Source organism: Lichenostomus cassidix, chromosome 4 (genome assembly GCF_008360975.1).
Source record: "Lichenostomus cassidix isolate B80296 chromosome 4, HeHo_3.0, whole genome shotgun sequence".
In the NCBI taxonomy this organism is placed as follows: Eukaryota; Metazoa; Chordata; class Aves; order Passeriformes; family Meliphagidae; genus Lichenostomus; species Lichenostomus cassidix.
Window position 1 is genome coordinate 63,070,628 of NC_139484.1, and position 12,914 is coordinate 63,083,541.

At 42.3% G+C, this 12,914-nt stretch overlaps 1 protein-coding gene across 6 annotated transcripts in view; it reads right to left on the bottom strand.

Moving 5' to 3' along the window:
- CTBP1 (C-terminal binding protein 1) overlaps nucleotides 1-12,914 on the bottom strand; it is a 236,159-nt gene that overhangs the window by 137,238 nt on the left and 86,007 nt on the right. The window contains exon 1 of one of the 6 annotated variants that reach the window (XM_085059585.1): nucleotides 12,110-12,239. The exons of 4 other annotated variants lie outside the window; for them this stretch is intronic. In XM_085059585.1, coding sequence (XP_084915711.1) covers nucleotides 12,110-12,116 — 7 coding nt within the window. In that variant the 5' untranslated portion in view covers nucleotides 12,117-12,239. Of the gene's footprint in view, nucleotides 1-12,109; nucleotides 12,240-12,914 lie in introns of those variants that run through there. One more of the 6 variants, XM_085059584.1, reaches the window with a different exon arrangement.

Below are 12,914 nucleotides of genomic sequence, written 5' to 3' on the forward strand. Positions count from 1 at the left end.
ATCTTGAGAGAAAAAGTTATTTTCATCCTCTTTTTTCATGCTCCGACACTACGAGTTGATTTTACTGTAGCACATACAAAAGCAGCGGCACACCAGTGAGCACTTCATTAATTAAAAGCCAGAAAAGGAAGTTTGCTAAACGAAGCAAATGTTCTTATCACTCCTATCTATATTCATTAAAACTGACAGGAAACCAAATATCACCATCTGTCTACTTGCAATAAAGACACTAAAAACAGCTCCGGGGTAGAAGAATAATATAAAGTATAAAACTGCAGTTTTTCAAGTTTCAGTTTTAAATGGACAAGAGAGAAACTGATGTCAGACAAGGGAGAATGAAGGATGACAAGGAACTGGTACATGGGAGTGAAAAAAGAAATTACATGCTTTACAATAGAAATCGAAGCTCCTTTGAAATCTCAGAAAACAAACAACAAACCCAAGTTTGCACCGTGGTTTTCACTCAGATCAATGGGTCTGAAAGAAGCTAAGTGTTGCAATGGCAGCTCATTTGTCTATTTAGAAACAACTGCTCCCAAAAACATTCAGAAAATCCTATTATGCAACATAAACTGCGAATTTTTTATGGTCAAGCAAATCGCAGGAAACACTTGTGCTTCATTATGTCCTGATGCACTCACTTCAGATTTACAAGAGACCATTCTTTTAATTATTCCTATATTTGGATTTTGCTTACAAATCAGCAATTATTTTGGTATAAAATTGAGTAAGATTTGATGAAAGGAAAAGGATGGCAGAGGTACTAAGTTAGCTCTGAAAAAAAAAAATATCACAGCGGTGGAGGTCAACTGAAGGTCACTGATTTAAGGTACTTCCCAACACTTGTACAGTTCCCACCTTCTAGTAATCACTTTTTTTTTTTTTTTTTTGCACTGCAGGGGAGAGGAAAGAAAAAACAAATAGATAGTAATAAGATATTTAATGACAGAAATGAAAATAAACTACTGCTCACACTCTCAAGAGCACAACTCCCTGTCGTTAATTCTGCACCATTCCCCAGCTGCATTTTGCATAGCAATGAAAAGCACTTCCAGCTCCTCTCAATGCTGCATAAAATATTAGCTCCATAGTCACAGTTTTTAAGACTAAATAAGGCTAAAGTAATTTAAGGCTGAGATAAACAGAAAAAAAAGAAAATTCATTGTTAAAAGTCTCCCAGCCCCCCGGAGCACATACGGTGTGGAGCAGATCCCTGGGATTCCTACAGGAAGCACAAATGGGGTCAGCAGAGGAGGAGCAAGGGAGTTCAACACTAAATCGAAGCCTTATTGATTTTTATTATTATGTTCCTCCAGGATAGTACTTTCCTTTTTTTTTTTTTTGTGTGTGTGTTTTAATTTTCTGTCGTAAGAACAGTAATTCATACCTCGAAAAAGGCTCTCATTAATATTCTATGAGAATGCTTTTTTAGCCTCAATACAATTACAGCAGAGCAATTATTATTCTTCTGTTAATACTTTAACAATACTAACAGAACTATTAACAGCTCAGCATAAGTATGAGGCATTTGTGAAACAGAAGTGTAGGGCTACTTCTGTTTACTAAAGAAACCACAACAAAATTGTAGAAGTTAAATAAAATCTGAGTGTAAAATAGTTTCTGTAAACTGATGTGCAAATGTGCCATCAGATTCCTCCTTGATTCTGAGGAATCTCCTTTTGAAAGTCAAGTCAATCTATAAGGATGTAGGAAAAACAAGTATTTTTAAGTGAAAGTTGAAATTCAAGAGTAAATTCTCTTTTGTGTTCAATATAGAACAGAGACATTCATTTGTGCATGCCAATGAAATCATTGGGATGCTTAGAAAGGATTTGGTAGGCAAACGTAGAGATGTGTAACAGAAGAGAAAAACACAAAACCAGCCATAAAAATGTCCTGAGTGTGCTGTAAAAATGCATCCAGGCTGATGCTGGAAAATGTTTGTTTATTCTAAGGTGGTTATATAGTATCTAAAACACAAAGGAAACATCACTGCCATGGGAGGAAAAAGTCAGGGTTGACACGTTACCTTTATAAACCTTTTCATAAAAAGCTGCATAGTAAGGGCAACAAGCATAACCCAGATTATTAGATTTTGGCAAATTTTATTTTATACACACTTTGTTAGAGCTCCTATTTTCCTACTGAGAGTAGTAACTGTGGAAGTTGCATTTAAAATTATTTGCTAATAGGAGGTATATGCAGACTCAGGTTCTTCAGGAGCATGGATAATCAGTGGAAAAGGTGAAATTCTCTGGCAAAAAGAGAAAACACAATTCACTACTTAGCTCTCCTGTCCACAGCTGCCACAGTAACAGGGTGTAAATCAAAGCATCTTGCAGAGCACATACTGGAGAAAACCAGACCCAGACTCCAGGCTCCTTGGATTTGAGAATGCCAGGCTGGGAAAAGCCTTCTGGGGAACTGAGAAAAGGTCAATTTCCTGCAATCCTCTTAAAAAGGTAAATGAAGCTGAATTCTGAAATGCACAGTGTCTTAGTCCCTCCCGTTCCCATACCTGTGAAGCTGCTTCTGCACTGTTTTCCTTTAATTATGGGAAACTTTGCTCTAACATCATATATACACACAATACCTCCAGTACTATTAACTTATGTTTATTTGTATGCATACATATGAAAATACTAACTTATTAAAGACCAGAATATTTTTTTTATCTAGTACCTACCTTGTCTATGAGCTGATAAATCTCCTTTGCCTGGTCTTTACCCAGAGATGAAGCTGTCCCTTCTGCAAGGTACCACAAAGCAGCCACTTTTCCTGATTGCACCACCCCCCTGTCTTGCTCACAGCATTATGTAAACTGTGTTTAAATTCAAGATGCGTTTTGCCCTTTTGTACTCAAATGCATTCTCTTCTCTTCTCTTCTCTTCATCCTGATACATACAATAAACCCTAGATTTGTCAGGTTTGATCCTAGCTTGCAGTATGACTTATTTTGGTGAGCAGCTCACTTTAACACCTCCTCATCCACTGCAACACCTCCTGGGTATTATTCTTGAATTCGCTTTAGATAGGCAATAACAGTTTTCTATACACCTTTGTAAAAGCTTCCCTAAAAATCTACTTTTAAGTGACTGCTACAGTGACAATATCCCAGTCACAACGCCCTCGTGTCTGTTATTTAAAGTACAGCACCATCACCTCTGCACACCAGTGATGTAAGTAAGGCTTGTCACGCTTTTGCTCCAGAGCATTAAAAAACCTGACCCCAAACCAAGTCCATCCTAAGTGTACCTTTTAATCCACACAAGGCCAAAGTAATTTATTACCATTTACATTGCTTTAATAGCTTTTTCGAGTTGCTATTTAGATGGTCTTAGTAGTAATGACTGCAGCAAGCTGGAACAGGTTGGCCACAAAACAGAACCCAGGGTTCTAAAAATAAAACCTGGGTGTCTTGAAGCCTGGGAAAAATACAGCAATGCTCCAAGGGTGTCAGTACAAACCTGCAAAACAAATTTTCTACACAGACAACACTTCTTATTCATCAATTTGAATGGACAGCTATTTACAGAGAGAGAATAATTCAGTTTCTGCAGGTTTCTTGGACACTCCCATCACTCACGCTCCCCTTTCCCATGCGTTTCTTCTCCCACACTTCATTTGTCTGCCCTCTACCATGTTTATTGCCTCAAACCAGGTTCAGGCCAACTATTTCTCCACGTCCTGGATTTGCCTGTCTCTTCTCCACACCCAAATGATGTGATGCTGGTGATGGCTGAACCCACCAGGCCAAGGTCTCAGCGAGTTCCTGTGCAGGAGGGTATCACCTCTTGGGTAACAAGCCAAATTTTCTGCCAATTCTTTACATTGTGCAGTATTTATAGCCCCTTTTCCCCAGCCTGTCCCATTATTTCTCTCTTTTTTACATACTATCCATTACTTTTCAGGGTTTTCTCTTTTTTTATCATCCTATTACTACCACAGTCTCTAAGAGAAAGCCAAGGCTGTTAAGTGTCTCACACCTGTCATTTCTGCATTATGATTGGGAAGCAGATATGAAAATTCTGATACCAGCATAAAACTGGTAAACTAAGAAATCTCACCTGAGATTCTATCACTTTATCACTGTGCTTGTATGCTTCCCTAGATACCTGCTGATCCCCACCAGAGACAGGATATTGAATTATAAGTGCTTGTTCTGAATCAGAACAGCTGTTCTTACAGATTTATTGCTAAAACAATATGGGCTCTGCCAGACCTAAGAAAATCAGCAAGAAATAAAGTTACAAACTCTTGTATTTTAGTACAAGTAGCTTTGGTATTTGGAAATCCCCTTTCTTTGTCTATGTTTGTTAAACTGCTATGCAAAGAGAGCTAGTTCTGGTGATGATCAACACACATGAAAAGTACCAAGATCATTTCTCTGATTGTGATAGGAGCCATTTAGATATGAAATTCAGCACAAAATACTTTTCAGCTTCAGGGAAATATGGGTGAAAATACTTTGAACACAATTAAGTTAAGAGCATCATCCCTATTAACGTAAGAAAGAAAAATGATTTGTTGGAAAACACTCACCATTTGAGGTGCTCCATACTGTTTTCCAATGTTATTTTCCCAGAGACACCAAGAATGGTTTGGTTTTGTGGTTTGGGTGGGGTGGGGGAAAAGGTTGTTGATGTTTTGGGAAAACCTACCAAAGCTTGTTTAGTTAGCTTGCTGGTCCTCAGCTACAGCAGTAAGTGGCTGCTGGCAGACCTAACTTCAAAAGCCAGCTGCAGGAGAAACTGTCATTATTTGATCCATTAACTCTAAAACTAAAAAACTTTTTTAAAAATGTATAAAACGAACAAATAAAATTTTAAAAATATTCCAAACAAAGAGCAGAAGATTTCCTCAATGGCAAAGTCCCAAGCCCAGTTGGCCAAACCCTTCCAACCACATAGCCACCCACCCTTGAGTTTCAGATCCAAGTAAAACTCCACTCCCCACCAGCCTTATCTTATCTGCCAAATTCAGAGCAGGAGGAAAATATCCAGAGGATTCCACCACAGGCAGAGCATGGACACACACAGCAGCACTCCCAGGAGTGCTCTGCAGTTGGATTTTATTAAGGAATGCACACGCTGCTGTGCTCCAGTCAGAAATATTCAGAAATGAACAGTAACTCAATAACCACACTTCCTTGTCTGTATCATAAAATAAACACAGCCTCTGAGATGGACTCTATGGATTTATGTCCTTTCAAAAGAATTTAGTAATTGGAGGGGGAAAAAAATAAAACCACAAGTAAAGTGCATGGTTCAAAATGTGCAGTAAATAGTTTTGAAAGCAATGTTCTCATCTGGGAGTTATTGCAACAGATGTTTATCATGAGCTACTGCAACAGTTAATCTAACTCCGAGCCAGATTACCCCTTTGCCTTTGGAAAGAAGCCTTTTTTTCCATGGGCAGCTCACAGAAAACAAGGGGATGTGCCAGAACTGACAACAAGCAGTTAACTGAATGAAGCAGGAGGGGAAAAAAAAAAAAAAGCCATAAAGCCCAACCAAATAAACTGATATCTGGCCCAAAAGACTTAGATGAACAGGTGTATGTGTGGGTGGGATTGGAAGGAAAAAAGTAAAGAAAAACATTTAAACAAAGCCTCCATTGACATTCTGGTCACTGAAGTAGGTACACACAGAATGAGCCAAACAACATTTCTGAACAATTCAGCAAATAATGGATTTCTTTCCTTTTCCCTTTTTTTCTTTTTCTTTTTTTTTTGGTGGGGGGAAGATAGGAAATAAACTTATTGAACTTGGGTTTCAAAATGTGGTGCCAATATGCCACAGTAACAACTCAGAGGTTATTATACTCCAAGATATTCTGAATGGGAAAAGGAAGGTACAAAACTACATATGCAATCTGGTATTTACTCCTTAAAGATACAAATGCAAATCACAATTTAAAGCATCATTTTTAAAGCTGAAATTAACATTTCTTAACGAATGCAAATCAGATCCCTGTTTACATCATTTCTTAAAGGCAAGAGAACTAAGTCCATGCCCAGAGCCATTCTTCTGCTCCTGATTTCACAGGCACTTAATTTTGGAAAAACTTTTATCATGTATGGGTGCTGTGAAAACAGTGAGCAGTCCATCCCCTCTGCCCACCTGAAAGAGATGGATCAGGAGAGGTAAGTGCACCATTTCTCAATGCTCTCAGCTGTGGATGCCCCAGCCCTGGGACCACACTGTGCCATGGCTGCTCCAGGATCCATGGAAAACTGCTGGGAGAAGTGGTTTTGAGGATTTACAGCCTTGCACAGCTCACAAGGCTACCCACAGCTTTCACATGAAGCCCACACATTCCCCTTCATACTCCCAGCTGTGGTAACACTAGAGTAAGAGTCACAAATTCTGAAATCTTTGGTCTAAACTTCCTTCCTTGCTGAAGAAAACCTCAGCTTGTTGGTTGTTTGGGTTTTTTTAAACAGAGAGAAAAACAAATGCCAATCTGTCAAGCCTAAGAACGATGTAAAGAGATTTTGTTTCTCTAATTGCTCAGCAGAACAATAAATGAATAAAAAGCTCTAGGAAGTCCTTTCTACTCGGCAGTATTTCTGCTGCTAATGCAGAACAAGTTTTTTTCTTGGTATTACTCCTAATCAACAAAAGCAATAGCAAACATTACCAGTCCTTTTATATTTAATGAACAGATTTATGTTATTTATTCAAGAAAAACTTTATAAATATTCTTTCCCTTCTAAAAAGACCAATGACCACAGAGCCACGTGCCAGCAGTACCTCTGCTCAGCCCTTGCTCCCTTCCAGGCCATTGGAATAACTACCCATTGGTCTGCTGACTGAAATACAACTGTTTGCAGCTTGTCTTGTTAGGGCTTTTTCCCCCCATATATCAAAAGTTGTAATTGCCAAGAGAAAGGTTTTGTTCTCCAAATTTTTAGTATTCCAGAGAAATATACTGACATTGCATTCCACGAGTCTTGCCAAGAACGTCTTTTGTGTTCACAGCTTCAATGTTGATGATAAATTTTGAACACTAACAGTACAAAGTATGATTTAAATCAGAGCCTAAATCATAAATGTAAAAGTAATTTAAACTAGTGAACTGGAAACCTTAATTTAAATAATCTCGTTTTGCCAATATAGTTTTCCTAAAGACCTATTTGCTTTCAGTGGTTGTTAGTTCTCACTGAGAAGGTAAATAAACTACATGCATCTATTTAAATGATTATTAAGCCTAATATATTCTACATCTTTTATTTTTACATTTTAATAAGTAGACAATTTAGTAGGCAATTATTTTTTTAACTATGATTCCTAAATGCATCAGAAATATTTAGTGAGTCCTAAAGCACCTTTTAGAATGACGATTATCCCAATTTTATAAAAGGATAACCCAAAAAAAGAGACAATTAGCTAGTCTGGGCTCTTTCCTTCACCAGACTGAACTAGCTCTAAGGCAACATGATTGATCTTCACTATAACAGCAACCTGTTGCACGTAATTTTTCACTCTGACCTAGCAATTGTAATAATTTGCAATTATTGAGTAAGAGATCAATTAGAAGCAAAGCCTCAGGTAGCAGCAGCAGAAGGCTGGACTAAGTATCTGTGAAAGAACCAGGAGGTTTTGTTGGATGGTTTCACCAAGCTATGACACTTGGTACTATTTTTACTTCATCTTCTAAACTGTGGATGCAAAGGTAGCACACTGCAGTCTGCTGCTGCCTTCACAACACCACAGCTTGCTTGATGAACGACCTCAATTATTTTGCCCCGAATGACGGCAAAAATAGCAGCAAGTGTTGAGATCACTCACACAGCCCAAGAGAACCAACACGCCAGACTTTCCAGGTTGTACAACCTCTAGTGTGAGTATTTGTTTCTTAATATGGGGCCTCAAAATGCGCAGGATGTTGTGCCAAGAGCACTTAGTGTCAATGTTTCAGAACCATGTCCATGTACTGAATATTGCCCATCCTGCCATGCTGGGCTGAGAGCTTACACTTGCAGTTTCTTTCTTTATGGATAGCACTGGGTCTGAAATGTTTAACAGTCAAGATAGGCCGTGTATGGAAAGTGGGAGAAGTGGTACAGAATTATTTTAAACATTTTTTCCACAGTCTCTCATCACTGTTGCCATTTTTCATTGGTGTAAAATGCTACTTGTGCCCCAGGTTGGCCTATGATGGGAAACTGCATCTTTCTGTAAGCACCTCCTGATCTCTCCTCCCGAGCCAGCCCTCACCAAGGAGGAGCATCAGTGTCTCTCAGGCTGCTTTATCCTCCTGTGAACTTGCCTTTCCTGGGATGCACACACAAATTTTAGCAGTTGGGCATTAATGACCATCTCTGAGCTTAGTGAGGAGCAGCTAAAGGCAGCCTCCACCACACGGTGAAGGAAAATAAAACACTAAAAGACACAGTGGTCCATGATGAGAGATATTCGGTCAGAGTAACCACATAAAATGCCAACTCTTTGCCTCTTCCTGAGGCCCTCTGGTGAGAGGGTGACCACTATGAGGATGTAGAGGTCTCGAGGAGACAACCCAGCCTTCTGATGCTGCAAGATCCAGCTGGACTCCCCCATCTCACTGCAAGCCCTCATCTGCAGCTTCAAGAAATAGAGTGCTATTCCTCCCAAAATCAATTATAACACTGTGTGCCAAACCCCAAACCCCACCCATGGGCTGCACACACCACCCTTTTTACCTCTACACAGGCACAGGAATGAACCAGCTGCAGGTCAGGGACCTCGCTGTGCCCAAGCAAATCCCCCTGCTAAAGTGAAACCGAAACGTTTCACACTAACAACCACCAGCAGCATTTCCTGCCCAAGTTTCCCAACACCACACACCAAGTGACTCTCTGCACTGCCACAGTTTCCTGTCCAGCAGGCAGGCTCCAGCCCATCCTGCCATGCCATGAGGCTCCAGGCAGGATGCTGCTGCTCTGGGAAGCGAGGAGGCTCCAAAGGGAGTGCCAGCCTCGAAAGGCAGATGTTGTGTAAATTCATATTTCATAAAAACAGTTAATTGTGACAAGAGGGCTATAAAAACCCTTGTACCGCTTAAATTATTTCTCCACTTAGAGCAACTCTACTACCAGGAAATGTTACACATTGCACTTTATACCCAACTGGCAGTGCTCAGTGATAACATTACAGCTCTGTTAAATAACAGATACAAAAATCACAGATCTTTAGAAACTACAAATTAATTTTTTCTGCCGTCATTCAACATAACCATTTCAAAACAAACATGCCATGCAATTGTCATTAAAAGTTTTCCAATCTAGCGCTGCATGTGTTTAAATATGAAAATTATACTTTTGAAATAAACATTGCTGCTATCAGGGAAAACTGCTACCATAAGTCACATCGCTATTAGACAGAAACAACCACCATGAAGACTCAGAAATTGTTCATATTTCACCAAGGAAATGTTCTCTCCCCACCCAGCAAGGTCATGATAAAAGGAAAAAAGCAAACAAAAACCAGATAAAAAACAGCGAGACAACACGGGATAAAACTTTGATTGTTTCAGACCCAAAAGTAGGTAAAATAAGAAATTCAGAGACTGTTTTGTAATTAATGTATGATTTACCCATGTTACTAATGCCAAACCTCCAGTAATCCATGTCTAGCACACTAAGAGTTTATTATCTATTTCTACTTGGAAAAGATATATCTCCTTTAGATATTAAGTCTACAGTTGGCAACATTTAGAGTCAGAAACAGCAAGGTTCTCTTCATCTCTGTGGGGTCACAGGATCTCTGCCTGGTACCAGAGCAGCAATCCAGCACTGTGCCAAAGGGAAAGCAAAGCCTTCATCTGCTCTCCCTCACCTGCCTGGGTGAGAAAACAAGCAGGAGGCGTGGAGGGCAATTCAGTTCTGCAGTGCTCACGTCATCTTTCATATTTCTGTTACTGCCACAAGCAGGCAACGCCTGCCAGCCTGGCTGCAGTTTGTTTACACACTATTAGAAACCAGAATTTGCTTTTTGGGCTAAAAAAGTCTCACTAGGTATCAAACAGACATAGAGCCTATTTTGTCTGTTTTCTCAGGATGTTCTGAAAAAAGTTTATATAATGTATGAAAATTATGCATGCCATTATGTAACAAAATCAAAGTGCCATGAAATGTACACATGGGTATTTCTACTTTTAAACAGCAGTTGCTGAACTGTAGCTGGCTTCATTTTAAAAGCACAGATCGCTCGTATAAATAGCATTTATTTAATCATAGTAATAATGATTATTTATACAGAACTCTCTGAATTTCTCACCCACTTAAGTAATCACAATCAGTTCATTATAAAACACTGATAAATTCAAGTTAAACTCCCTAGGTATGTCCCATTTCAGATGATTTGGGAAGATGATCGCAGAACTGCAGGTGCACAGTTTTTCCCTGGGAGATGACAAATCACGGGTGGTGCAACAGGTGCCGTTCCCATTCATCACCATTTTTCCCAACAAGGATCCCCCTGTCACAGTCCCTGTCAGCAGTCAGGATGTCTGTGCACCCAAGGGTGTATGGGCAGGAGATGAGAACACATAAACCTGGGCAGTGCTGCTCCTCTGGGCGCTTCTCCCACCCCAGAGGAGCAGGGCTGCCCCTGCTTGGTAGGGCCAGACTGAAATTCTTCCATCTCTCCGTGTAAAAGTACAAATCCTCCTGTATTGATTCTTACAGCTTCAAGCTAGCAACACAAAAAAAAAAAAAAGTTTTTCGGCCTAGCAACAGACCTGGCCCCACCAGCATCCTTCTGCCTCTGCAATGCACAGCAAGGGGTTAATCACACACGCAGGTGTAAATCACACTGACTTCACCCGAGCAACCACTGATTTTAACCCAAATTCTCTATAAGGCATCATAAAGGTTCAGTGGCAATTTTACTCAAAAAAAACATTCAGGTGCTGATTTCTGAGTGGCCATAATTGGTTATTTCTACCCAAAATTTCCGCTTTTCACACGTCACAGAAATGGTCATGGAAATCTACTCCAGCTTCCAGTCCCCTCTCCAGCTGGGGATGCTCAGAGTGTATTTCAATTCCTAGCTAACTACCAGAGGCACAGAAAGCACAGACCCCAATGCTAACTGCAGCCTTATGCAGAGAAAATGCCACAGAGGAAAGTTGCGAAATCTGTCAGCAGCTTTCTATCTGAAAACACGTCTCCATCAGAAATAACTTTTGTCATGAAAACCACCAGAGAACTCACAAGTTAAAGAGGTGGATGCGGTTTTCCTAAGATGTTAGATATACAGAAGAAATGTAATAAATACAGTTGATTGTAAAAGCTCTCATGAAAAATAAAGGAGGTATGTTGCAAAATAACGGAGCTAAATTTGTCCCTGAAACATGTAACAGATTTACAAGGCAAGACAACAATGCACAGTATTTAACTTCGTATTTGTTGTTTTCAACTCAAACCAACGTACGTTCAGACAGCCGCACATAACCACATCGATTGCCAATTCACCGACAGGGAGTTATCAAATACTCGGCAAATATACAGAAGTAAGTTATGGGAAGCATCCCGGGATTTCCGCCGGGCTCTGCCAACACCCCCCAGCCGAATCCCATCTACTTTCCGCGATTGAGCACACGCAAAGCCCGGTGCAACCCGGAGGCACCCGCAGCGCCAACTCCGCGCTCGCCAAGTTGAGGCAGCGCAGCGCAGCGCAGCGCCGGACGGGCGGCGGGCACTCCGCACCGCTCCGCTCCGCTCCGCACCGCTGCGCGCTCCCGGGCACCGCCACCCTCCCGGGGCACCCACCGCCACCCTCCCGGCACCCATCCCCTGGCTCTCCCGGCGGCTGTGCCCCGGGAACTCGCGCTGCCCCGGCACAAAGAGCCGCATCCCCGAGCGGCGGGCAGGACGCGGCCGGCAATGCCCCCGGCGCGGCGCTGGCGCAGCCCCCGCCCAGCGGCCAACGGGGGTGCGCCGCAAAAATAATGACTTAAAATAAAGCGTTTTTTTAAAGAAATCAAGCATTGTGGCTCTGGACGGTGCGCAGGGACGGGGCCACGGCGCCGGGCACCGAGCACGCATCCATCCATCCATCCATCCATCCCGCCCTCCATCCATCCACCCACCCATCCATCCTCCATCCGCCCACACGCCCACCTTGCATCCCGCCGGCTCCACACCGGAATCCACCGCCGCCGCCGCCGCTGCTGCAAATACGGGGCAGGCGGGCGGACCAATGGGGGCGGAGAGCGCCGCGGCCGCAGCCAATGGCGGCAGCCCGCCGCCGGCGCCCGGCCAATCAGCGCGCAGCTCATTAGGCGGCGGCGGCCGGGAGCGGCGGGGGCGGGAGCTGTGCCCGGCCCGCTCCTCGCCCGCCCCCCGCGCTTCGTTCTTTTCCTCCCTTTGCCTCTGTTTTTCCTTCCCCACCCCGCGTCTTTCCCCCACCCTTTCTCTTTCTTGTTTTTTCCCTATTTCTCCCCTCTCCCTCCCTCTCGCACCCCCTTCTTAACTCCCCTCTGCTCTCCTTATTTTGGGCAGGGCCTTTCTCCAGATATTTTCATGTAGCCCCTCACTGTATATTAATGACACAGACCAAAAACTTGGGGAACCCCCAGGGAACTTGTCCTGCTCCATGTGCAAGGATGGAGCCTTGCCTAAACCACCACCGAGGGATGTGAACATCCATGTGAGCCACCAGAGAACAGTATTTTAGAGAATCCCAAAAGCTGAGGGGATATAAACCTATAAACCACTCTAGCTTTTCGAGGCAAAAGCTGAGCTCAGTGAGCTCAGCCCTGCTCAGCGCTGGGGCTGACATGGCACACCAGCTCAGCATGCCTTCAGAAGCTCCCAGCGTGCAGAACCAGCCTTTAAAAATAACAAAACGAAACCAGCAGATGTTTGGACCGCACAGCTCCGCTCCAGCGTGTGCATCCACTCCACTCTGTATCACCACTGAGAA